The sequence below is a fragment of the Gossypium raimondii genome, chromosome 6, assembly GCF_025698545.1.
Source record: "Gossypium raimondii isolate GPD5lz chromosome 6, ASM2569854v1, whole genome shotgun sequence".
Taxonomy (NCBI): Eukaryota; Viridiplantae; Streptophyta; class Magnoliopsida; order Malvales; family Malvaceae; genus Gossypium; species Gossypium raimondii.
This window is the reverse complement of record NC_068570.1, coordinates 21,489,375-21,516,229: the sequence shown is the minus strand read 5'-3', so window position 1 is coordinate 21,516,229 and position 26,855 is coordinate 21,489,375. Positions and strand designations below refer to the sequence as shown.

At 34.1% G+C, this 26,855-nt stretch overlaps 1 protein-coding gene across 1 annotated transcript; it reads left to right on the top strand.

Moving 5' to 3' along the window:
- Positions 1-24,346: 24,346 nt before the first annotated feature.
- LOC105772793 (CBL-interacting serine/threonine-protein kinase 6) lies at positions 24,347-26,263 on the top strand. Its single transcript, XM_012594248.2, has one exon. The coding sequence runs from the start codon at positions 24,722-24,724 to the stop codon at positions 26,015-26,017; it is 1,296 nt and encodes a 431-aa protein (XP_012449702.1). The 5' UTR covers positions 24,347-24,721; the 3' UTR covers positions 26,018-26,263.
- Positions 26,264-26,855: the final 592 nt, after the last annotated feature.

Sequence of the window (26,855 nt, the reverse complement as noted above, 5' to 3'; positions counted from 1 at the left end):
TTCCACCTCCACCGCCACCGCAAGACTTGAAAGAATTGCCCAAGGTGGACATGCGTGGGAAGAACGAAGAGAATTTGTGAGAGATGCACAAGGAGTGCATCGAGGCTTGAGATTGTAAGATGAAATTCTTACCCATCTGTAAACCATTTTTCTCAGTAGACACGGTGGCCTGTTTAGAGTACTTGTTGTGGTTTAGAGTCACCAGCAAGCCATATCTACTATCTATGGAGGCGAACAGTAGGCAATTTCGTTAGAAGAGGCAACGACAATTGCCCCAGCAATAGCGCAGGGCCAGATGCAGCTGCATGATGGGTTCGTATCAAGTCCACCTCAGGAAGTGCCATCTATGCCTACACAATATTTCGATTAGTGCACTCTACTTGTCTTTGTTCAATTCACTAACCCCGTGTTTTTTCACAAGCATCGCACTACGCACCTGATGGGTGTCTAATCCACCAAATATAAATTTCTGCACTCTAACTTAATTAAATAGTAGTATAGAGTAATAGAATCAATCCCATAGGGATTGAGACTCTTAATTTTCCTATTTTTGTGACCAAATTTCGTAGTCTAGGCAATTGTCGTACCCTCGACCTGTACGTGCAATACTGTAAAATAAATGAAAGGGGGAGATTTAGTTGATAGTGAAAATAAAATAAATAAGTATATAATAAAATAAAATAAAAACAGAATTATGGTAGCAAAATATAATTAATTGAATTAAATTAAATTAAATCATTGAACTAATTATATTAAAGCTTAGCCTTAGCCTCGATACACTCCAAACTTGAACCGATCCTTGAAAAATGGATTTTCCCTTCCAAGCGATAAGTTGGTTACAGCGATCAAAAATGTCATAACTGGTAATTTTTCCTTTTGAAGTTGATTCTAGTATGACCTACAAACCAACCCTTACCGATTATTTAACTGTGATATATATGTTCGTAATTCAAGACTCCGACAACCTTGCGTTCTGGAGAGCCTAACTCAAATCAACGGCCTCAACCATGTGGGTCGTTTAAATCCAATCACTATCTCCCTTAACAAAATTCAACTGGCCTTTTCCCACCTAAACACACCAGTTTGTTCACGGGAATTTGAATACAGCACGGCCTACTCGACTTCCCAATTGTACGCCAAACAACTCCAACCCAACGTGCACTTTTTGAATTGAAATTGAATTAACTTTAAGGGATGAATTTGTACTATCCCATATTCCAGAGAGATAGTGAATATTGTGTTGAAAAGTTTTTAGTATAAGCTCATATCTCACGATTGTTTTGTCAGAGCGATAATCGGGCTAAAGCTAAAAGGGAATTAGTTAAGTATGAGCTTAATCATGCTAGTTGGTGTATGTAAAAAAATTTAATAGAAATGGTATAAGGTGGAAAGAGAAGGAACTTGGGAAGCAATTCAGCCAAAAAAGTAAAGAAATGAAAAAAAAAGTAAAATAGCAAAATGCCTGCACTAGTTTTGACGAAAAGAAGAAGATAAATTGTATTCAATTTCCTCGTGTATTCCAGCCTATTTTTCAAAGACCACCACCTTTCCTATTTATATATATTTCATATACTAAAATTAGCCTAACTCACTTAACAACCAATTACATGAAATCAAATTCATATTAGATTTTTTTTTCTAAATATGGCTTTTACAAAGTCAAAAATTTGATTAGTATTTAAATGTCTCGAAGTTTCCAATTCAGCCCCTCTTTTATTGCTTGTGCTCCAATTTAGTCCTTTTTACTTGTTTTTTTTATTTAAAGCATCCGAATTGCGTTCCTGACAGAATTTAAACACAAAATCACCAATTTACCAGGAATTTATTCAAGAATAAATTGATTTAAACATGTAAAACATGCAAAATAAACATGCTATCAAATCCCCCTACTTAGTCTATGTTTCTCCTCAAGCATATTGTATGTTCCTACGTTAGAAACTATCCAATAATTTATTAGAAATCAAGTCTCTTTTCCATAACCATGATCAATACAAACAATTTAGGTGATGAATAAGTGTTCAAATACTCAGTTTAATCAACAAGTGTCCATAAAATTTAAACATGTATATTCGATCATTTCACTAAATTGAAATTGAACCAAAATTTGCAAGGTATTTATTCTCAATTAATTATGTAGTAAATTTGGGACATAGTCAAACATTTTCATGTGAAGTGAAATGATAACCCAAGCACCTTACCTCGGTTACTCAATTTGACACGTCTCCAAACAGATTATTTTTCCCTACTTATGGTAGCTCGGTTAGCGGAGTGTTTGTAAGTTTCCGATTTATCACTCAAACATTTTTACGTGAAATGAGATGACAACCCAAGCACCTCATTTCGGTTACTAAATTCGGTCACATTTTCAAAATCTTCACTCATAGCTTAAGCCCTTAACGGAGTAGAATTTTTTTTTTTGCCATTAGTAAATACATTTAAAATTAAACAACTAAGAATGATATACTTAACAAGCAAATTTTTAAATAATCAATTTTCATCAAACAATCTAATTACAATATTTCAACTTTATAACACAAGTCGATTAAACTAGATAATGAACACTTTAATTCAAGAACCACCCAATTATCTAAATTGACTAAGCATTGGAATTAGAGGCTCAATGTCAAACAAATTAACGAATAATCCCAGCATAAGAATTAACACATGCGAAAGAGAAACAATCATGCAGCTAAAGAGAAATAACCATGCATACTTACTAATCCAACACCCTCTACTTAACCTATGCTTGTTCTCAAGCAAATTGTATAAGAATTAAAGTAAGTAGAGAGAAAGGTCAAGCATACTTCCTGTGTATATCTAACGTGGTTGTTGGCGTTAGGAGTGACTACTTTGCAAGATGGTGAGAATCGTGGAGACACTAGTTTCCATTGTTTCAAGGCGAGTTTTGATGTAGCTTAAACATTCCCCTATAGATGAAGGAGGCTGCTCCTCTGGCTCCCTAGTAGCAAAATTGTGATGTTGGCGACAGGCCCTATTACTTCGAGTAGTTTGTATAGTTGAAGGAACAAAATAATATGCAATAGGGCTATCGACAAGCAAGCGCATAAAATTCAAAAAATGCTCATCAAGATGATCCATAGTATATGTACATGTAAAGAAGGAAAAATCAACTTCAGAGGGAAAAAGTTGGGAGATTAAATTTTTTATATATGGGCCAAGTATGAGAGGTCGATTAGAGCGTAAAATAGTATAAAAATTTTGTACAAACCAATATCCCAAATTAACATTATATTTAGAATCCATACACCACAGGAAAAATAATTTTGTCTTGGATAAAACGGATGATGAATCATTTCGACCTGAATAGCTAAAAGCTAAAAATCGATGAATATATCTTAAAGTTGGTTCATGCACAAACAAGTCCTTAAAGATCTTAGGATTATAAAGATGATTCCTAGATTGAATTAAAGCGGAATAAGCAGCATTAGCATCAAAATTACTTGCTATATCCAATAAAGCAGTATGGTATGAATTAGTTTGAACATCGTCAGGGTCAACAAAAACCATGGCGATGTTAAAATCTGAAATCAACATCCTAAAATCTTTACTAAGTAACCAAAAACTGACAACATCTCAAGTTTCAACAATTCATAATACATTAATATTGAAGCTAAACGTTGCATAGAACTCATAGACTAGTTCATAATATGCAGCACATGAAATATTTGCAAACGAATTCCAACCAATAGTATCAAAATAGTTCAATACAACATCACGTATATTAAGCATATCAAGAGGGTAAAGAGAAAATTTCTTACAGACCGGGAGTGGCCATTGTCGAATGTCGTTGTATCTTGTGCGATACTCTAAGGTTGCAAAGTCCAGAGACCCTCAAAGTCGTGCTTCTGTCAGTATAGTGTAAGTACAGTCTCGCATATTACGTTGACTGTCTCGGGGTGGTCGAACATTTTCTTCAAGCGAGCCAGGTGGTAGACTCAAACTTTAAGCAACTTCAGTACTACTATGTAGAGGTGTTATTGGTTCATCAAGTGGTGGTCGATGTGGTCGAGTGGTGGACGACCATGTTCGACCGTCAGGAATGTGCTCATTTCTATTTGAAAGACCTTCGCCAAGGTTATTAAAAGTCTCAGCCTCATCCGAGCAACTTGCATAGTACGGTAGTAAAGATAAAATAGGTTCTAAGTTAGGAATAGACTTTTTGAAACTATCGAGACTATTGTGAGAGCGTTCTATCTCGATCGAAGTTGGGCTTCGTCGGTGACAATTCCTAACAGGCGCGACAGTTTGCCTTGTAAGGGGCGTAGATGGTTCAGAGTCTTCATTATCTAAATTGATGACTAGAGGCACCGAAAATTGGTTTCGACCGCGATTAAGAAAAATCAAGAATTCGTCAAGAAGTTGGTTTCTAGTGTTAACCATGGCCTACGTTCGAGCTTGATAAACAAACGATGTCTATTTATGATTACTCACAGCGGAAATTTATGGTGGCTGACGACAGCAAAGTAGAACGACAGTGTGAAGAACGGTAAAGTTAAATAGGATTAAGGTTTGGGTTTCAATGGGGTGGGGGTCTCTGGTATTTCAAGTAATGACACCGTTTAGGCAAAGGCAAGGCAAATGGTGGCTGATGGTGACATTCAGGTTTGGGGAAACAAAAGCACACAAAGCAGCAATTGTTCAGGCTTGAGACAGTTCTGGTTTTTGAGGAGGAGGAGAGGTTGAATGGTTTAAAGATTCCAATGTGTAAAAGGAATTGATATCTTCTACTTCTGTCGTATAAATTATCATTTCAACGATCCACTTCTGCCATAATGATATCTATGCTACCCAGTATGGTCATAATATCAGCCAATTTCATTCTTTTAACTAACTGAGGAAGAATTTGCAAATTGATAAAACCCGGTGGGTGAATTTTCCATCTTCAAGGAAAACCGCTTTGAGTTATGACAGAGACATATCGGTGATATGGACAATGGTGATTTTGGGTTTGGTAGGTGGTAGTGTTATCGATAATGGTGGAGGTGCAGGGGTTCGACGGTGGAATAAAGAAAACAAAATAGGAGAGGTGAGCGGTGGTGGTTGGTGAGGAACTGAGAAGATTAATCGATGTTCCGTGATGGTAGCGACATTTGGCAATGGTGGCGGCGTGAGGGTGTTGATGGAGTTAGGGTTTTTGTTAAGAGTAAAGGAAGAAGAAGAAAGGGAGAAGAATGGAGGGATTATGAGCTTAGGGTACTCTTTTTGGTGGGGGGTTTCTTATTTTTTATAGTTGGGTCACATTTAGTTATTCAGTCCTTTCTTTTTTTCCTTCCCTCTTTTTTTCTATTTGGGTTAACTTGGGCTTGTTTTGGGTGTGAGGTGTTGGGCTAGTTTTGGGTGTGGGGTGTTGGGCTGATTTTGGGTTTTTATTTGTAGGTTATATAGAGAAATGGCAGCACAAAGCGTGGCCATGCCATGCCACGAGCAGAATTCATTCTTCGGGAAGAAAAATTACATCCTCTACCAATGTTCCTCGAGAATTACACATTAAAATGGATTAAATAATAATCTTGTTATTATTTATTTTATTTTTAACCTAAATTAAATTGAAATTCAAAATTAAATAAATTAATATAAATATGGGCTGCCTCCCAAAAAGCGCTTTTGTTTAACGTTGTTAGCTCAACGACTTGAAAGTTTATTCAATCGGCTCTTCAAGTATTAACTCCTCGACCATGCGCACTTGAAAATTTTCGTAGAAAGGCTACAAACACTGTCCATTGACTTTGAAGATTTTTCCGGATTCTTCACTCCTAATTTTGACTGCACCATGCGGAAATATGTAAGTAATAACAAAAGGCCCTAACCATTTAGAGTTTACCTGTAAAAATTCTTAGTGTAGGGTCATAAAGTAGTATTTTCTGCCCGTTAAAAAAAGTTGATAAGTTATCTTTTGATCATGGAATGCCTTGATTTTATCTTTATAAATTTGGGTATTTTCGTATGCTTCTCATCGAATTTCCTCAAGTTCCTGAATATGTAATTTTTGATACTTACCTGCAACATCCAGCTCCATGTTGTATTGCTTAACAACCCAAATCGCCTTGTGTTCTAATTCTATAGGAAGATGATATGGTTTACCAAATATAAGTTGGTAAGGAGACATACTTATGTGTCCCTTATAAGCTGTGTAGTATGCCGACAGTGCATCATTTAGTCTCAAATTCTAATCTTTCCTATCTGTCATAACAGTCTTTTCCAAAATCAATTTTATTTCTTGATTTGACACTTTCGCTTGACCGTTTGATTGAGGGTGATAAGCCATAGCAACTCGTTGTATTACCCTATATTTTTTTCAAACCACGTCGATTACCTTATTGTAGAAGTGCATTTCCCAATCGCTCATCAACGCTTTTGGTGTTCCAAATTTGGAAAAAATAATTTTTTTTAGAAATCCTACTGCAGTTTTAGCATCATCACGACGGGCAACTCTAGCTTCCACCCATTTAGACACATAGTCAACAGCAAGCAAAATATAAATGTTACCAAATGGTAAAACAAAAGGTCCCATAAAATTGATGCCATAGATATAAAAAAATGTCACATACATGTATAGGTGTTAGAGGCATTTCATTCTTTCAGCTCAAATTTCCTACCTTTTGACATCTTTCACAAGTTTTACAAAATAAATACGCATCAAGAAAAAATGTGGCCAAAATAATCCACATTCAAGTATCTTATGTGTAGTTCGTTTAGGGCCAAAATGTCCACCATATGCGTAAGAATGACAAAAAGCTAAAATTGATTTTATCTTAGTTTCTCCAACGCATCATCGAATTACCTGATCAGAACAACATTTCCAAAAGTAGAGGTTATCTCAAACATAATATCGCAATTCTCTTTTAATCTTATCCTTTTCAGATCGTGATAAATTAAAAGAAATGATGCATGTAGAAAGTTAGTTTACCACGTTTGCGTACTAAGGAAAAATTGTTTGTGTAAAAAGTAATTTTTTGTCTGGGAAACCGTCTTTAAAAGGAGTCACATCTTTTGATAGGGGTATTTGGCTCAAATGGTCAGCTACCAAATTCTTGCATCTTTTCTTATCCTTAATCTCGAGATCGAATTATTGCAAAAGCAAAATAAACCTAATAAGTCTTGGCTTCGCTTATTTTTTTCTGATAAAATCAATCTAATAATAGCTACATGGTCAGAGAAAACAACAATTTTAGTTCCTAATAAATATGATCAAAACTTTTCCAAAGCAAAGACTTTAGTTAAAAATTCTTTTTCAATGGTTGAATAGTTGCTTTGGGTGACATCCAAGTTCTTAGATGCATAAGAGATAACATGCAATTCTTTCTTGATTCTTTTCCCAAGGACCACTCCTATATTGTGGTCACTTGTGTCACACATGATTTCGAAAGGATAGTTCCAATTTGGTGACTATACTTTAGGTGCCAAAATTAGTTTGTGTTTGAGTGTGTCAAACGCATCCCTGCATGATTAATCAAACTCAAATTCTTTGTCTTTCTGTAAGAGGTTACAAAGTGGTTGTGCAATATTTGAAAAATCTTTAATGAATCTCTGTAAAAACCTACATGACCAAGAAAAGAATGGATCTCCCTCGCAGTTGTGGGGTATGAAATAGAGTTAATAACATCAATTTTTGCCTTATCAATTGAAATTCTTTCAACAGAAGTAATATGGCCTAAAACTAATCATTTGTCAACCACAAAATGACATTTCTCATAATTTAGAACAATGTTAAATTCTAGGCACCTTTCTAAAAATTTAGGCAAGATTTGATAGAAATATATAAAAAGATTTACCATACATAGTAAAGTCGTCCATAAATACCTCAATTATTTTCTCGACATAGTTGGAAAATATACTTACAATACACATTTGGAACGTGGCTAGTGCATTGCATAGTCCAAATGGCATTCACCTATAGGCGAATGTGCCAAAGAGACACATAAACATCGTCTTCTCTTGGTCCTCCGGTTCCACTAACATCTAGAAAAAAAACCTAAATAATCATCAAAACAGTAATAGCAAGACTTACCAGTTAAATGTTCTAGCATTTGGTCAATAAAAGGAAGTGGAAAGTGGTTTTTTCAAGTTGAAGAATTCACCTTCATATAATCTAGGCAGACTCTCCACCCGTTTTGGATCTGAGTGGGAACTATCTCACCTACCGAATTTTCAATTACAGTTATACCGATCTTTTTTGGCACTACATGAACTGGGTTAACCCAATTACTGTCAGATATGGGATAGCTCATCCCGGTGTCAAGTGATATCTAAATTTCTTTCCTTACTACTTCCATCATTGCCGGATTGAGACGTCTTTGAGTCTCTCTTTTGGGAATCACATACTCTGCTACTGGAATTTTGTGCATACAAGTCAAACAACTCAAACCTTTAATGTCGACAATCGTCCATCCGATCACCCAATTATAACCTCTAAGAACATGTACCAAATTTTTTGAATTTCTACAATGTCTCTCATTAATTCGTGATGGTTGTCGAGTTTACCAATATAAACCTACGTCTAATTTGCAATTTAAGCAGTATAGGGAGTAGGGTCGATCCCTCAGAGACTGGTTTCACGTAAAATTGTTGCTCTTTCTCGACTAGATTCGTGTCTAGGCAGTTGTTGTGCCCAAGAAGTTCGGGGGGATAAAATTTGAAACCTGAAATAAATAAATAAAAATGCGTAAAAAGTAAAAGCTTAAAATAAATAATAAATAAAGTTAAATAAATCTGAAGAAAAATTAGTTAAACTTAGCTCAGCATCAGGCAAGGGTTTTTCCTCGTCTTTGAACTGATCCTCGAAATTAGATGAACTCTTCTTTTCCAATAAGCTAGTTATAGCTACCAAGGACGCCTCAGACACCAACTCTTCCTTATGTAAATTAGTTATGGAACGTCTAATAACTAACCCTTACCGAACGATCAACCTACGAAACGTTCATGATTTAGAACTCCAACAGCTTTGCGTTCTAAAAGAGCCTAGCTCGAACCAATGCCCTCAATCGCATGGGACATTTAAATCCGGTTACTACTTCCCTTGATGGAACCAAACAGCAATCCTCACTTGGCACGCTAATGTGTTCACGGAAAACCAATTAGACAATCGATCCTTTCAGAATTCTAACTGTACGTCTAACCACACTAACTCAAACGACGTCTTTTTTGACTTAGTGTTGATTTGACTTTGTGATTTGTCTTTGTGAGTTGACGAAGTCATACTCTTAATCTGGAGAAATAATAAATACTGAAAATTAGGAGTTAAATTGCTCGGGTTCGTAACTCACGAGTCTTTGACAGGGTTAATACCGACCTAAAGCTGAAAGGGGTTTAGTTGGCTAAAGTTTAAGGCATGTTGGAGTTGGGCATATTTGGAGAGGGTTGAATAAAAGAAATGAAAGTAGATGGATGTGGGTGACACAAGGTTTGGGTGTAGTATTTCTAAAGCTGAAAATTAAATAATGAAAGAGAAAATAAGGAACTAATGCTAGCAAATAAAGATGAAAGGAAAGATTATATTTCAGAAGATGAAAGCTTGATTAAAAACACTTAATGAAAAGCTTAAAAAGAACCTGATGCAAAACTTAATAAAAAAAACTTGGTAATTAAAAACTTGATTAATGACTTGATGAATGAATGAACATAGTAGCCCCTATTTATACTAGTGGCTTTGCTAAATTAAGAGCCACTAGCCAAAGAAAATCAAGGAAATAAAATTTTCCATGATATAAAAATCCCTACATAATCTCCCACTAAGTCAACATAAAATTTCAGCTAATTGCATCTTGGAAAAATTCTGCTTTGGCCCGCCTTCTTTGCTCTTTTCTTCAATCTAGCCCAATTGTTTCATTTTTCTTCTATTTAACCCCAAAGTGCACCCCTGCATAAAATTCAATATAAACATGGAAGAATCAATGGTACACTCTCATAAATTAACCAATTTAATTACATAGAATATGTAATTTTAGCATTTAATCAATTCGGCTGCCCGAGCTGCTGGGAAAAATCTGTTAAGAAATAAATAAGACATATCAAACCTGTATTAACTACATCAGGAGGTAAATAAAATAATTACTCTCTAGCAGAGTCGGCTAACGAGAAAGGAAAAAAATGAAGTTTAATTTGACCTTCAGTCACTCCCTGAGGTTTCATGCTTGTGCAAACCATGTGAAATTCTTTAAGATGGGTATGCAGATTTTTATTTTACAATCTACGAAAGATGGGCAATAAATGAATTAATCTTGATTTCAACTCGAACGGCGTTCCTTCGACCAGATAAGTTATGCATAGTGGTTATTATTCATCTGGTGCTACTGTGAGTTGGCATTTAGTTTGACCTACCATTTCGTTTGGTTTATTGAATGGGAAAATATGTTCGGTATAAAATCTTGTTTCGAACTCGGGTTGTGACTGTTTACTGTGTCGAATAGCATCTCTTCATAGTGTCCAAGCCAACTTCTCTATTTTCGGTTCAAATTCTAGAGTCCTCGGTTCTGACCTGGACATAAAGAAAACAAACGAAAACTAGAAAAAAAAATATTTCCAGTCCCCGGCAATAGCATCAAAATTTGATGGATGCCGAATCCACGAAATATAAATTCCTACACTCTTACTTAATTAAATAGTAGTATAGAGTAATAGGGTCGATCCCAAAGGGACTAAGACTCCTAATTTTCCTATTTTCGTGACCAGATTTCTAAGTCTATGCAACTGTTGTGCCCTCGACCTATGTGTGCAAAACTGTAAAATAAACAAAATAGGGAGATTTAGTTGATAGATAAAATAAAATAATATAATATAATATAATAAAACAAGAATTATGGTAGCAAAATAAAATTAAATAAATTAAATTAAATCGGTGAACTAATTATATTAAAGCTTAGCCTCAGTCTCAGTACACTCCAACTAGGATCAACGGCCTCAACCTCATGGGTCGTTTAAATCTGACCACTATCTCCCTTGATGGGATCCAACTGGCATTTTCCCACCTGGGCATGCCAATTTGTTCACGGGAATTAGAATACAGCACGACCGACTCGGCTTCCCAACTATACGCCAGACAACTCCAACCCAACGTGCACTTTTTGAATTGAAATTGAATTAACTTTACTGGAAGAATTTGTACTATCCCATAGTCCGGAGAGATAGCAAATACCGTATTAAAAAAATTTTAGTGCGAGTTCATATCTCACAATTGTTTTGTCGAAGTAATAACCAGACTATAGCTAAAAGAGAATTAGTTAAGCATGAGCTTAATCGTGCTAGTTGGTATATGTAAATGGATTTAATGGAAATGGTAGAACGTGGAAAGTGAATGGGCTTGGGAAGCAATTAAGCTAATAAATAAAGAAATGAGAAAAAAAAAGTAAAATGGCAGAATGCCTTCACTAGTTTTGACGAGAGAAAGAAAAGAAAGAAGATAAATTATATTCAATTTCCTCGTGTATTCTAGTCTATTTTTCAAAGGTCACCACCCATCCTATTTATATATATAGTTTACGGACGAATCTGTACTATCTCAAGAGGTCATCTGAATACCATCCTATTTATACAATGTGCATTTTTTGTATTTCAAAGGTCTCATATTATCATATATTAAAATTAGCCTAACTCACCTAACAACCAATTACATGAAATCAAATTCATATAAGATTTTTTTTCTAAATATGGCTTTTACTCTGATCAATCCTTAAATGTCTCAAAATATCTGATTCAGCCCCCCTTTTATTGCTTGTGCTCTAGTTTAGTCTTTTTTTTTCTTGTTTTTTATTTAAAGCATCTGAATTATGTTCTTGACATAACTTAAACATAAAATCACCAATTTAACAAGAATTGATTCAAGAATCAATTTATTTAAACACATAAAACATACAAAATAAACATGCTATCAGCACCACCATCATACGTACTCGATTCTTCTATTCTCGTAGGTAAATATTTCGAGCCACCAACGTCCCCCGTATTCTACATCTTGATGTCGATTTCAATGCTGACCCAAATGTTAAGCCAGATGTTGATGCATGCACCGTCAGCAATGACAACACCGATGTAGATGTCGATGTCGATGTCATTGTCGATGCCCAGGTCAATGCCTATGTATCTGTATTTTGTTGTGCCTTACTGTTACACGCTGATAGTGACAAAAACACCATTTGTATCATTGTTTTATCAGGGTGGACCATCGACACAACCGACAATCGATGGAGTGAAGGATACATGATGGGAGGTCAAGACGACATTGAATTTGAGCATTTTTAATTGTGCATAGAAATCCTTCTCGCGAGCATCGTCCACCGCCTTGTGGCGCATATTCTCCCCCACTATGAGATTGATGTATTTTTATTATTATTACTGCAAAGTAAATATATATGACATAAATAAATAAACCATATATTTTCATTTCAACACTATAATTTTCATTTCAACACTATATTTGTCTTCATTACATTTTAAGATGATATATGCGTAAGTTAATAATAAATAAAAAATTTTGAACAGTAGAATAATGGAAGCACCATAATGAATATATACTTTTCCCAAAAATAATGCTATCAATGTTGAGGCCTCAAAGTACCCCTCAACACAGAACATGTTGCTTTCGTATGCCTTAGGTTTCTACAATACCCATAAAGCCTATGTTGACTGTCTCTCTCCTGAATATCCTATTTCTGTATCCAGGTGGTATTCAGATAACCTCTATGGACATGATGTAGGTTCATGTTCGGTGCCAACTCGAGCGGCACGCTGGACATTGGTGACCACATACTCTCATCTGAGACAGGTTAGAATTTAGGACGCCATACTCTATACATGTGTTTTAGACTATACGCATTGTTGATGTAAGGCGTGTACTAAATTCTTAGGTTTCCACATGTGGCAATTACATGTGCGCATGGGAATTGAAGAGCTTGGAACCTCCCATAATCGCAAGTCTCTCCTATTAGGTCAGCATGATATGATGCCCCTGATATGATCTAATTTGAAATTTTAGGCCTAGCGTGCTCCATGACTCAAAATTTTAGGTTCCGATGCAAGTGGCACACTACATACATATTTTTCGCTCTTACCGTATTTCATCTGACTTCTTTCATTACATCCTCACAACAAGTATGGTCGCCCGCTATCTGTCCAGCGTATGTCGCCCTCCTCTTTAGAAATAACACAGCTAGGTGAAAGTATGTTTCTTTCACAATCGAGATTATCGGCAAATGACATATCCCCTTTAATACGAAATTGATACACTCTGTTAAGTTTGATGTCATGCACCTATACCGTAAACGCCCGTCATACGATTGCGTCCACTGTTTGAAAGGTATGTTGGTAAGGTATGTCGCACTATAGCTGTTGATGGCGCCTAAGTTGTTCAATATTTCATGAAACGATGTTGGACGAACTCGTAACCTATTAAGAAAAACACACCCATTAATGCAAACAATGAAAGAAATAGGGTACAACATAACTATGCAGATGGTGCCATTTACATACCTATATCGATGACTGCATCTCGCTCACTTTTCGAAGGCTATTTTGAGTGATAGTTGGATCTGACATGTCGTATGCAGTACTTGTAATGGGTGCGATACCAAAGGCTACCATGGCAGTCAATAGTGGACAGGATTTCGGTTCCCTTGTCTGATATGACACATATGTCAGACTAGGTGTAAATGCAACGGCGTAACCTGCTTAGGAAAAAATCTCAGTCATCTACCTTTTCTTTTGGACTTATTGCTAATGCAACTGGCAGAATCCTTTTATTACTGTTTGAGCAAAAACAATCAACAACTGATGCTCATGCCTTCCGTACAATCGAGTACTATCAATTTGCACCAAGACTTGCAGTGCCAAAAACTGAAAAGCTTTTCTACATTGCTTAAAAGTCCAAAATAATTGATTGAATACTCTTTTCCCGAGGACCAATCGATCGCCAAAGTACGCTAGATGCATTTTTAGATCAGTTATGGAATCTAGAATATACCGATCCAACACCTGACACCATTGCCAAAGATAGTTGTACAAACTATCCCAACCATGATGCAACTTATTCATAGACTTCTATTTTCTAACCTACACTTTGTAGTACAATAGAGTGTAATCAAACTAGCTATGGATGTTAAGCAACACCAGGACAGGAATCCTAAGACTCGCCTTCATCATCGGTAGAATAATGCCAGAATCTAGCATTGGATAATACTGACTTGCACCTGCCGCAACAGAGGTATGTAGACCAGAATACTTCTTTATCATCCATAGCTCAGTCTTCTTCCATAAAGATGCCATGATTTTCCACTTGCACCTCTCGTTGCGAATTGCATATTTTTCCTCGAATTTATTGGAATAGGACTACATGACATGGTATTTGACACCATTCTTGAGGCTGTACCACTTTAGTGTAGCAAAAAAAAAACGTCTTTCCTTAGGTATTCCATACCAACTTCTAGTACTTTTATGTCATGCGATGTGCTTGCATGGTCAGGTGTTCTGTGCGGTAGACATGGAAACTCTAAACTACCCTCGGTCGATACGATAATTTTGGTTATGTGGGGCAGAGGTTCATATGCCCTATATTGCGAATCTGGATCCAGAACATTGTCCAAGCCGTCACCATCAGACCCGCAAGATTCTAGCTCTGTTGAAACTGACTCCAGTTCAAAAGATAATGCCACCTCAAACCATCAGGTTCATACTATCGGATTGGCTTAGGGTCTGACTCCTTCCAGTCAAATGCATCCGTTGTTACTTGTTCCTCACTTGCATATTCTTCCTCGACCACATCTTCTTCCTCGATCGCATCTTTTTCCTCATCTGCGCCTCCATTGTCCCTTTCTAGCAAGGGGTTAAATGTACCCTCGCCAGTCCCTATGGAAAAGAGTAAATCAACGGTTCTTCTATAACCCACGTGCTCGCCAAAATTTACACCGGTTTGGTATCCGGTGTTCATTGATGAACACCCGGTATTTGTGCTTTCGGCTCATGACATTGAACCCATACAGAAGTTGAAATCAAACAAACTAATTAAAAGTCGAGCTCAAATGTCAAGATTAGGGTTATGCTCATACCCTGACTAGTACTAGCTCTCGAAGTTTAGATCTGTGCTGGAGACCGACGAGTGCTTCCCAGTAGATATTTCGGGGACATCATAATAAGAGCTTTGTAACAAGTCAGCGAACCCACCATACAACCATGTTGTGGGACTTTCTACTTCGGCCTCAATTCCAACATTCGCCACAACGATGGTCAAAGATGGGCCAGAACCATAAACCTCGGTAAACTCGACGTATAAACCAATTACAACATTTTCGCTTGAGACGTACAATGATATGATCGTCTCGAGCTAGAGCTTGCCATTCATATCAAATAGGTCATATTCACATCAAATAGGTCATACTTATAGGGGTCAACTGTAGTAAGGTATCTACATTGCAACCTCAAAATTTTTCCCCGAGTCAAACCTACAACTTTTCTCTTGATTCTAGTCCGTAGCTCACGCAGTTGAATGCCATGATTGAACGTTAATTCCATGGGCTGTGCTCCTACAAATACCATATCGACCTTTGTATTATAAAGCTGACCATCAAAGTAGATAACGAATTTCACTCATCGACTCATTTCAATATCGATCACGAATTGGATTAACAATACCAAAAAAAAAGTAGAGGGTTGTCAGAAGTACACACGAGTTTCGCGACGCAACAATTTAATTTTTTATATTAATTTGATGTGTCTTAAAGTTATGCAAATTACATGCCTTTAATAGGAAAATAAGCCAGTGAGAGAGGGAATACGTGCATCAATATATGTTTATGAATACATGTTGTTGAACAATGATGATGAAGTGCAAAGTATTATTCAAAAGCGCGTTCCTGAAATTATAATATTTTATTTAAATAGTGCCTCTAATAATGTTTGACACCTCGAAATGTGCATCAATTATACAAAAATATTCTTTGGGATCCGCTGCTTTTAATTTTCAACTGAAAAAATGTTAAAGAAAGCACGCCCAGTTGTGCGTGCTTTCTTTAACCATTTTCTTCAAAAGCACATGCCCTTTTTCTTCCAACGTGCATCAATTTTTTAGGCAAGTTTAGAATATATTCCTAGAAGACGCTAGTCTTGCAGTGTGTTTTCGACTACGGAAAATTTCTACTTTGGAATCCAACCCTTCCCTCATAGCTATAAAAAGGAGTCTTCCACTTCATACTTCATCGTCCCTCAAAAATCTTCTCCCACAACTTCTCCATCCCTCTTTTAGTAAACACTTCTCGGTGTAAAAAAATTTTGTCAATAAAAATTTTTGGTTGATGTTCAAGGTATTATTGAGTCGTCAGTGACGCGATATCGCTTCGAGCCGCACACATTTTATATATCATGCTGAGATGGGACCATTACCCCGAAGCTTATACTAGGGAAGTCGGGTTCCTGAGTGGTAGTATACGTGGAGGTCTCAATCGATGACTGTTATGCAATTATGGATCGAGGTATAACGGAGGAGCCAGTTGACAATTGTTACACGGCCATGAGCTCAAAGTTTTCGGATACCCAAAAATGTTAACTTATAAATAACATATGAAAGTTTAAAGGCATAATCATAGGGAAAAACTGTAGGCATTCCCGCTATAATCGGCATAATTTTTTTCTCAATTTCCAAGCAACCGATACCTTTAACCTTACTTCTTATTCAAAAGCCAACACCGTTGTCGACGCAAGAGGACTATCAGGCAGGGAGTGACTATTTTAGTGGAGTAAACGTGATGTTCCTTTTAAGCTGACAGTAATTGTCGTTATTAAACAATTTATTAATAACTACAACCGCTTTCATGCTGACCTGAGTTTGACCTCTACTTCCGTCGAAACATCTGCTCTCTTTTGAGAGTCCTCTTGTGTTTACCTCAATGTTAGCCTTTGGATAAGAATGAAAGGTTAAAGATACCGGCTGTGAGGAAATAGAGAAAAAAATTACGTTGTTTACATTGAAAATCTCTTCGTTTTTCCTTATGATTATGACCTCAATCTTATGTATGGTATACATAAGGCATCATTTGCGGGGTATCCAAAAAGCTTGAACTTGTAACCGTGTAACGACTGTCAACTGGCCACCAGTTATACTCGAATCTGTGACCGTATCATGGTCGTCAACTAGGACCTCCACTTGGACTTCGACCCTTGATCTTATCAAGCACAATCACCCCGAAACCATATTTCCCCAAAATGGGTTTCTGGAGTGATATGTCTTACCACGACATATGAAATGTATGTATTATGAACTGCGTTATCATATCCCCAACTCCTCAAAACTACCTTTGAAATTTCCCGATTTCAGTTAAAAACCCCAAATCCTTTTAAAAAACCCTAAACTTAAAAATATTAAAATCCTAAACCCTAAATTTAAAAATATTAAAAACCCTAACTATAGGAAAGAGAAATGGAAAGAGTTTCTAATTGGTTTAAATTTGTTATAATTATCACAATTTTATTTTATTATAATTATTGTGTACTAATTCATTTTAGTTATTTTATTATAATTTAAATAAATCTAAATCTATAAAATAATTATCGTAAATTTTATTTTAATATATCTTTTAACTTATTGAAATTGGTTATAATTATTTTAAAATATCAAATTAATAATATTATAGATTATAGATTATGAATATTAAGTTATAAGTAAATTTAAAGTAAAATCAAACTAAATTGTTAAAGAAAGGAATAATCTCTCCTAGTACTAATTTAATTTAAAAAAAATCAAACTTTTACTTGTGGGATGACATCACAAAACTTAAGACAAATTGCATCAAGTAAGGTGCTTGTCGGATTCCGGCTGTCCCTGTCACAAAACTCAAACTTTTGGAAAGTTTGAGCCACATGCCACTGAATTATTATTATAATTATTTTAAATTTATATTATGAAATTTTATGTCTTAATTTTTGAAGGGGGCCAGTGGGGTCAATTCCTTTAGAAGACAATAGAGACTAAAGACAGACATACCAAACGTACGAGATATGGACCCCAAAAATATCATCATTAAACCTTTGAATACAACCTGAACCAAAAACAGCCTTCCTTTTATTTTTATTTTATTTTAATCCAATTACGGTTGTGGTTCTTTTGCTCGGGTGTGATATGCGACCAAAATTGAAAATGGATCTTTGGATGCAGTCATTTGGAAATTGTTCAGTTTTAGAGATTTTAGATGGGTTAGTTTTCATCCATACTGATAGTTTAGAGGTTGTCAAAGTTTTTAAGACACACACTTAATTGAATTAAACTCAATTCTAGTAAAAATGATCCACCTGATATTACAAATCATGGAACAATGCCAAATTAAACATATTTCAAGTGAGAGAAATCAAGTTGTTGGTCGTCTTGCTAAGATGACTTCGAAGAGGAGTACAAACGTATAAGTGTTTGACAACCCACCTTAGGAACTCGTAGCCGACCTTGGGGTTGATGAAGCGAGTAACCTTTCATTTATGATAGCTTAAAATAGTTAGTTTGTGTAAAAAAACATTATTTATGTTGTACAAAAATTAATTTTTTAATTACTTCTTTTAAATAAAATTTGAATTAAATTGTTTTTATAAAAGTATAATATTCTTGATTATTGTATCTTAACATTTGTTTGTAACGTTATAATTCTTTCTTATACTCTACCATAATAGAGGAGTCAAAATAATAATTTATCCTTGCATTTCCTTGTTTTTATTGACTTTGTCTTCCTAGTACTAGTGTCACAGACTTAGAGTTTTCCCACGCGATCCGTGTAGCCTTAGGCAGTTTCTTTGATACGATGGATCGCACAAGTTTGACATGGTTGCGTGCTCCCATGCGCAACCCATGACATTCTCCCCCACTTGTTCTAGCGACGCCCTTTTCTTGTTGGCATATTAGACAAGTTTTCACATAGGTTTCCACAGCAACACCTATGTGAGGCCAGTAATAACGATCCTGTTCTTGCTTTTCTTTGGCTTTTGTTCATCTTTCAAAGTTCGTTCTTAACGATCCTGTTCTTGCTTTTCTTTGGCTTTTGTTCATCTTTCAAACTTCGTTCTTACTTCGTTCTTCTGTTGTTCTTCGTGGGTGGCTTGAGGGAATTCTGTTGAATCCTTTATCGTTGCGAGTTAGGCTGACTTAGGCGTTTTTGAGCAAAGAAACTGCCTAAGGCCGCACCCATGACACTAGCATTTGGTTTGTTGGTTAATCAGCAAGAGAGAATCAAACTTTTTTTATTTTATATTTTTAATTATAAGTTAAACAAAAATAAATTATTTTAAATTAATTACACATGGATTACATTCAAGAATTAGAATTTAAAATGTGTGAATAAATATTTTAAAAATTATTTAACGATTGGGTGTAGCGTGGTGGTTATTTATATCATCTCTTAATTATATGGTTGAAAGTTCAATCTCTATTTAAAGACATAGAACACATTTTATAGTCGATCATTTATCTCTTCGAAAATTATTCATCACAATAGAACCAATCATTACCTAAATACCCTAATTTCAATCAAATATTAAAAATTGCTTATTTTTCAAATGACTCATAAACTCTCTCGAAGCTCAAAGCTAATTAGATCTAAGGATATTATTATTTTATATGATTTTTTTTTTGCGGTAAATAATCAGAAAAATTATACCAAATAATTGCAATTACGTGGGTGATCTGGTCTGGTCTGGTCCGGCGACCAATTTTTAACCCTTCCACTACCCAAATGGATGCTAAAGATAATTAAGCTTGCCCCAATCCAGCTTGAATTTCTTTGATTTAAGTCTGGATAAAAGTAGAAAACCCATATATAATTTATGTAAAATGAGACTCCAACTAAGATTTTTAAAGTACAAGATCTTAGCCCAAGCTGCATTGACAATTAATTAGATAATCTTAGAACTCTTAAATTAATACACTATTTTAAATATAAAATATTTATTTTATATAATAAAATATTAAAATGAATTATAAATTAAATAAAAATAGAATTTAGTTCATTTGCGTAATCACAGTTTTTAAATTTTTATTCTATTAATATTAATAGCCCAAACACTTTGGTTCGGACTAGTTTGCAATTTCTCGATTTGTCTTGGTTAACCTTAGTGACTTTGTGCATACATACGATCTACTTTATTAGGCATCTAATGACGCGCTCCCAGTTCATGAACTGCGCACAGCTCTGAATGGAGTCAATAGATAAAACCCATCTTCGAGGACAATATCCGATTTGTTGAGAGATTCGTTGGCTCTTAACAAACAACACTTCAAAGGCTACTTTGGAAGGAGCCGGCTCCCTTCAACATCCATATTTTGTATATATTTTTTATATAAAAATAAATAAAATAACAAAAACACCCTCAAAACAATACAATATATTTTATAAAATAGAGATATTTGTCCTCATTATCCAATTAAATTGGTTGATATAGATATAATATGCATGTGAAGGTTGATAAACAAAAAATATATATTGGAAATGTGATGAAATTGCATGTTACTCCACCATCCATGCATGGCATGGTTGTTTGTAAAAGAAATATATTAAATAGTATGCCATGTGATGCCTATATTTTGCCATTAATTGTATACTAACAAAACCTTGAGTCAAAAATAAAGAATATTATATTTCTAAAAGGAAATAACTTCATTTATTAAATCTTTTGAGTTTTAAATATCTCAATAGTAAACTATAATACAACTTACCTAACTATAGTACAATCCAATTCTGATTTTTTTTCATTTAACTATGAATTCTTTTAAATTGGTCACCAGTTAATCAAGATCGGTACATTTTGTTAATGGACAAACATGAGAGTGATGTGGTAGTCGAAAAGCGATATAATAATAAATTTATCCTCAATTTTACATATTATATCGATTTACTCATAATTTTAAAATAACCCTCAAAATTTACAAATAGTCTTAATTTGATCCTAATTCTAAAAAATTAAAGAAATATATAAAATACATAAATGTTTTCACAAAATATATTAATATATTTAAAATCATTATTTTTATTTAATATTAGTATTAAATTTATTTTTATTTAATATTAATATAAAATTATTTTAATTTTATATTTTAAAAAAATTATGCATTTTATATATTTTAAATTTTATATATTATTACTTCCAGTCAACAATCATTTTTTATTTTTTGAAATTATTGTTGTATTTTTATATCTTTCTTTAAAAATTTTAGAATTAGGATCAAATTGAGAGCATTTGTAAATTTTGAGGGTTAAATTTTAAAATTATGACTAAATCGATATAATATGTAAAATTTGAGGGCTAAATTTATTATTATATTATTTTTTTAATTGTCATGTCACCCTCCTGTTAGTGCAATTAAGGGAAATGGACCAAAAAGAACAATCTTGATTAGTTGGGTGACTCATTTAAAACAAGTACATAATTGGGTGACCAATTTTAAAAAAAAATCATAGATGGGTGACTAAAAAATGGCTCATAATTAGGTAACTTGTGATGTAGTTTACCTTAACTTAAATAGTAACAACTAAATTTATTAAGACAAATATTGTTATTAACCATGTATTACATGTAAGTTGTGAGTTTAGTTCACATTCTCCAATTTGATTACTTTTAGTTTTTATATTTTTGAATTTTAAAATTTTAATTTTGACTTAAACGGTACCCATCAAATTCATTAACTAAATGTCGTGGTTTTTGTGAATATTATATGAAAATAACAAATTGATATAGTATTACATAGAGGGGTGAATCCAAAGGAACAGTAGTCTCTCTCGTCCCCGAATAAAATAGTTAAATTACTTTTTTTTGGACACTTTTGACATATAATAATTCAATTTAACATTTTTAGCATACAAATTTTAATTTTAGCCCCAACAATTTATATTTTTATTCCAGCCCCAATCAAAATTCTTAGCTTAGCCTATGATTCCACATGGGATAATATACTAAGTATAAAATTTTAGAAATAGTAGAATTTAAATTAACCGATTTAATTGATTCTTGTTTGGGTAAATTGAAATTTTAAAATTTGAAAAGTATATAAACTAAAATGTCCAAATTAAAATATAGAAATTAAATCTAGTAAGAGTCGAATTTGACGTAAATATTACAATGTTGAATTAATATTTTCTTCATTTAATAAGGACTAAATTAAAACAAAAAAAAAACATTTTTAAAAAATTTACGAAAATAGGTTGATTTTTTGAAAATTTACAGGAATGGACTGATTTTGGTAAAACACTTCCAGTTTTCAGGGGAAACCCAAAAAAACGCTTCCAACTTCAACACTAAAAGTGGCAGCACCAAAAAAATTTTTTTGGTGCACCTATTAATGTGGAAATAAAACTTACAAAATTGGTTTTTATATTGGCTCAAAGTCTCATTTTCCTTGTTTTCTTAAATAATGTGGGATATGAGATATGTGTATATATAAACTCATGAATAGGTTTGTAGCATGTTCCTAGACAATGTGGGATTACTTCCTTAAATTGTGATATATAGACTCATGAATATGTTCAATATAAATAGTGTTTTTTGAAGACATATTTAAGTTGTCAATATGTAAATTGATTTTTCTTAAAATATATTCTTAAAAATCATAAAGTGATTGTATTTATATGTCTTTTTTTAATGTTTAACTATTGTATTTAAAATAATTGATTTATATGAAAAGTGCGAATCTAAAGTCTATATCTAATATAATAAAGAAACAAAGTTAAAAAAATTTAATTTTTTATTTTTAAAATGAGTAATTAAAATTATTAATTTCCATGTGGCATACTAGTTAAAATCTATATTTGACATACTCAAAAATAATTTTAATTTTTTTCTACATGTGTATTTAAAATAGTTGGGCTACACTTTAATTTGAAGATTTATAATTTACTTTGAAAAGAGTTATGATTGAAGGATAATGTTCTTTCCTTTTCTTGCACAACTTTTAATCTTGTCTTTTATCTAATATGATTTGGAGCTACGTGTTGGAAATCGAGTTCAACACTTGTCACAAAATCTAAAGCTGATTTGAATTTTTTATTTAAATATTGTTGAACAATTAAATCGAAAATCGATGGGTTAGTCGGTTTAATCATTAATCCAGATGTTATAATATTTGTGAATTTTTATTTAGTCACACCAATAAATTTAACAAAATGATTTTAATAATGTTAACAATTAGACTTGTATTTTTAAATTCAAAAATAGATAAACTAAATTATTTGAAATAAAATAAAATGCCTAAATTCTAAACTTATCAAGAATACAAGGACTTCAATCTATTTTAACAAATAATAATATGTATGGACGAAAAAAAATCAAGATTTATCTCTGCACAAAGATAGTAGGGCCATACTCTTCCAAATATTTTAGGATTTGGAATTGCGATACTAAAAATTTGGTGAAAAAAGAAGATTTAAATAAAATAATTATTTAGGTTTTATCTAAATAAAATAAATATTTAGGCAAAGTGGTGGATTAAACATATTCATGAGTCTAATATATACACATTGTCTATATATATCACAATTTAAGGAATCAATTCTATATTGCCTAGGAATAAATTGCAAACGAGTTTATATAAACACATATCTCATATCTCATATTGCTTAAGAAAATAATGAAATAAAACTTTAAGTCTATATAAAGGCTTGTTTTGTAAATTTTATTTTCACATTAATATGTGACACCAAAATAAAATAAAATTAGTGCCGTCACTTTTAGTGTTGATGTGGTAGAAATGCTTAGTTGGAAGAGTTTTTTAGGTTTCCTTATTCTTGTAAATATTTAAAAAATGGTCTATTTCTATAATTTTTAAATTTTTTATAATTTAGTCATCAATATGTGAAAAAGGAAAAATTAGTACCTTACACGTGTACTCAGAACCTGACCATTTGACTGTGATATTTGGTGATTGAATTTTATGATATTAGAATGGATGAATGGAGATTGGAGAACCGCATGTTAAAATATTACGTAATTTTGATAGAATTACTAATACGGAATTATTCAGAACCTACCGTCAACAAGGACAAAACGGTCAGATCATTGCTGGAAGGCTTCCCACGTGTCACCATTTTACTGTTCATATCATGATCATTCAAGGTCAAATGCTATCTAAAATCCCTCTACTATATCATTTTCGCACATTTAGTCCTTTTACTATAATCTCATACTTTTTTGTTTTTGTATTTTCCGACACTAATTAATAGAAAAATATCCTCTTGACCGAAAAATACACAAATTATAAAAGAGTGATCAAGCCCATAAAAAGTACATAGTATAAGGACCATTTATAAATTTGACCATAATACAAGGGACAAAACGGGAATTCCAGGCTCTGAAAACTTGTATAAGTTGGAACCTTGAGCATTGAATCCCAAAAGAGAAAGAGCAAAAAGCTTCAAATCTCCTCTGCCTATTGGAGATTACAGCAAAAGGCTTTTTTGTTTTTGTTTTTTTTTTCATTATAATTTTACAAGTGTAAAAATCCCCTTGGGGAATGCAGAGAGATGAGACGTTCATCGTTGGCAAGGCCTGAGCTTTGTTACCACCGTAAGCGCTCCATCGGCGGCCGAAATTGTCACCGAAAACACGTCGAAGACGGGTGATTCAGTTTGAAGGCTATCAGTTTTAAATATACATATATTTCTCACTTATATTGTAAATATACAGTAATTCAGATCAAAGGGTATCCGTTTCTTTTCTTATTTTTCTTTTTAATTTCTCGAGCTTTTACGGTTCAAAAATGGCGGACAAAGCTAAAACCGAAAACCCATCTTTACTCCATGGAAAATACGAGCTTGGCCGTATGTTGGGTCATGGAACCTTCGCCAAAGTCTACCATGCGAAGAACCTTCAAACAGGGAAGAGTGTCGCCATGAAAGTGGTGGGCAAAGAGAAAGTGATCCAAGTCGGGATGATGGAGCAGATCAAGCGAGAGATCTCCGTCATGAAAATGGTGAAACACCCCAACATCGTCGAGCTGCACGAAGTGATGGCGAGCAAGTCCAAGATTTACTTCGCCATGGAGCTCGTCCGCGGCGGCGAGCTCTTCTCGAAAATCGCCAAAGGTCGTCTCAAGGAAGACGCTGCCAGGGTTTACTTCCAGCAGCTCGTTTCCGCCGTCGATTTCTGCCACAGCCGCGGCGTTTACCACCGTGATTTGAAGCCGGAGAATCTTCTCTTAGACGAAGAAGGCAACTTGAAGGTCACCGATTTCGGACTCAGCGCTTTCACGGAACATTTGAAACAAGACGGGTTGTTGCACACGACTTGCGGAACGCCGGCGTATGTGGCGCCGGAAGTCATTGGAAAAAAAGGGTACGACGGAGCCAAGGCGGATATTTGGTCTTGTGGGGTGATTTTATACGTTCTAATCGCCGGGTTTTTACCGTTTCAAGATGATAACTTGGTGGCGATGTATAAGAAGATTTACAGAGGAGATTTCAAGTGTCCGCCATGGTTCTCACCTGAAGCTCGGAGGCTAATATCCAAGCTTTTAGACCCGAACCCGAAAACCCGAATCGCCATCTCCAAGATCACGGAATCATCTTGGTTCAAAAAATCAATCCCCAAGACTAAAACAACTAAGGAAGAAATAGAATTCGAAGCATTCAATGGAGAGAAATCTTCTAAACCCGAGACCTTAAACGCATTCCACATAATTTCATTGTCGGAAGGCTTCGATTTATCTCCGTTGTTCGAAGAGAAAAAGAGGGAAGAGAAAGAGGAGTTGAGGTTCGCCACGACGAGGCCGGCAAGCAGCGTGATATCGAGGCTCGAAGAGGTGGCCAAATCGGGGAAGTTCAGCGTCAAAAAGAGCGAGTGTAGGGTGAGGTTGCAGGGTCAAGAATGTGGGAGGAAAGGTAAACTTGCCATTGCTGCCGATATATTTGCGGTGACGCCGTCGTTCTTGGTGGTGGAAGTTAAAAAGGACCATGGCGACACATTCGAGTACAATCAGTTTTGCAGTAAAGAGCTCCGGCCGGCGCTTAAAGACATCCTATGGACGTCGCCGCCCGAGAACTCGACTGTGGCTTGATTTATGTGAGGTGGGAAGTCATTGTTTGATGATGAAGGTTATTGTTGTTATTGCGAAAGTGTGATTATGTGATTGTTTTTAGATGGGAAATTGAAAACCCAGATTTGTTGTTGTTTGATCCATTGTATGTTGCTGATGTTTTCAGATGTTGTGTTGTTAATGTTGTGGTAGTGGGCTGCTTTAAGTTACCATCTTTGTCTGCAACTTTCCTTCATTTTCTCGTTTCAATTATGGTGACATTTTCAATATTATTCTCTCACATTTACTGTTTGATCCAATTCGACCCATACTTAGGGCCAGTTCTTCATTGCTTTTGAGAAGTGCTTTTTAGAAGTGCTTTTAAAAAATTTGAGTGTTTGGCATTACTGTCAAAAAGTGTTTTTGAAAAATAAAATGTCCATTTTAAACATGAGATTATAAAGTAACAAATATGTATTTAAATAATGTTCAAATTAGTTAATATTATGATATCTTAGCAAAAATATAAAAAAATAATTTATTATAACTTATTGTTAATATTTTAATATATAATATTAATTTTAAATATTTCTAAGTAATTAATATTAATTATTTATAAAATTTAATTAGAATATATAAACTATATTTAAACATAAAAATTAAATATTTGTAATTAGATATTGACACATTTGTATTATTATAAAATTTATTTTTAATTAATGCTTTTAACACATTTGTATTATTTTATTTTAAAATACATTTGAATATATAACTCATATTATATACTAACATAACATAAAAAACATAAACCTAACTAATTAAAATATTATATATATTTAGATTAATATTTTAAAAGGGATAATATTTATATACCAAATAT

Excerpts from the sequence above, each read along its gene's own strand:
- LOC105772793 (XM_012594248.2), top strand. The coding sequence starts at position 24,722 with ATGGCGGACAAAGCTAAAACCGAAAACCCATCTTTACTCCATGGAAAA.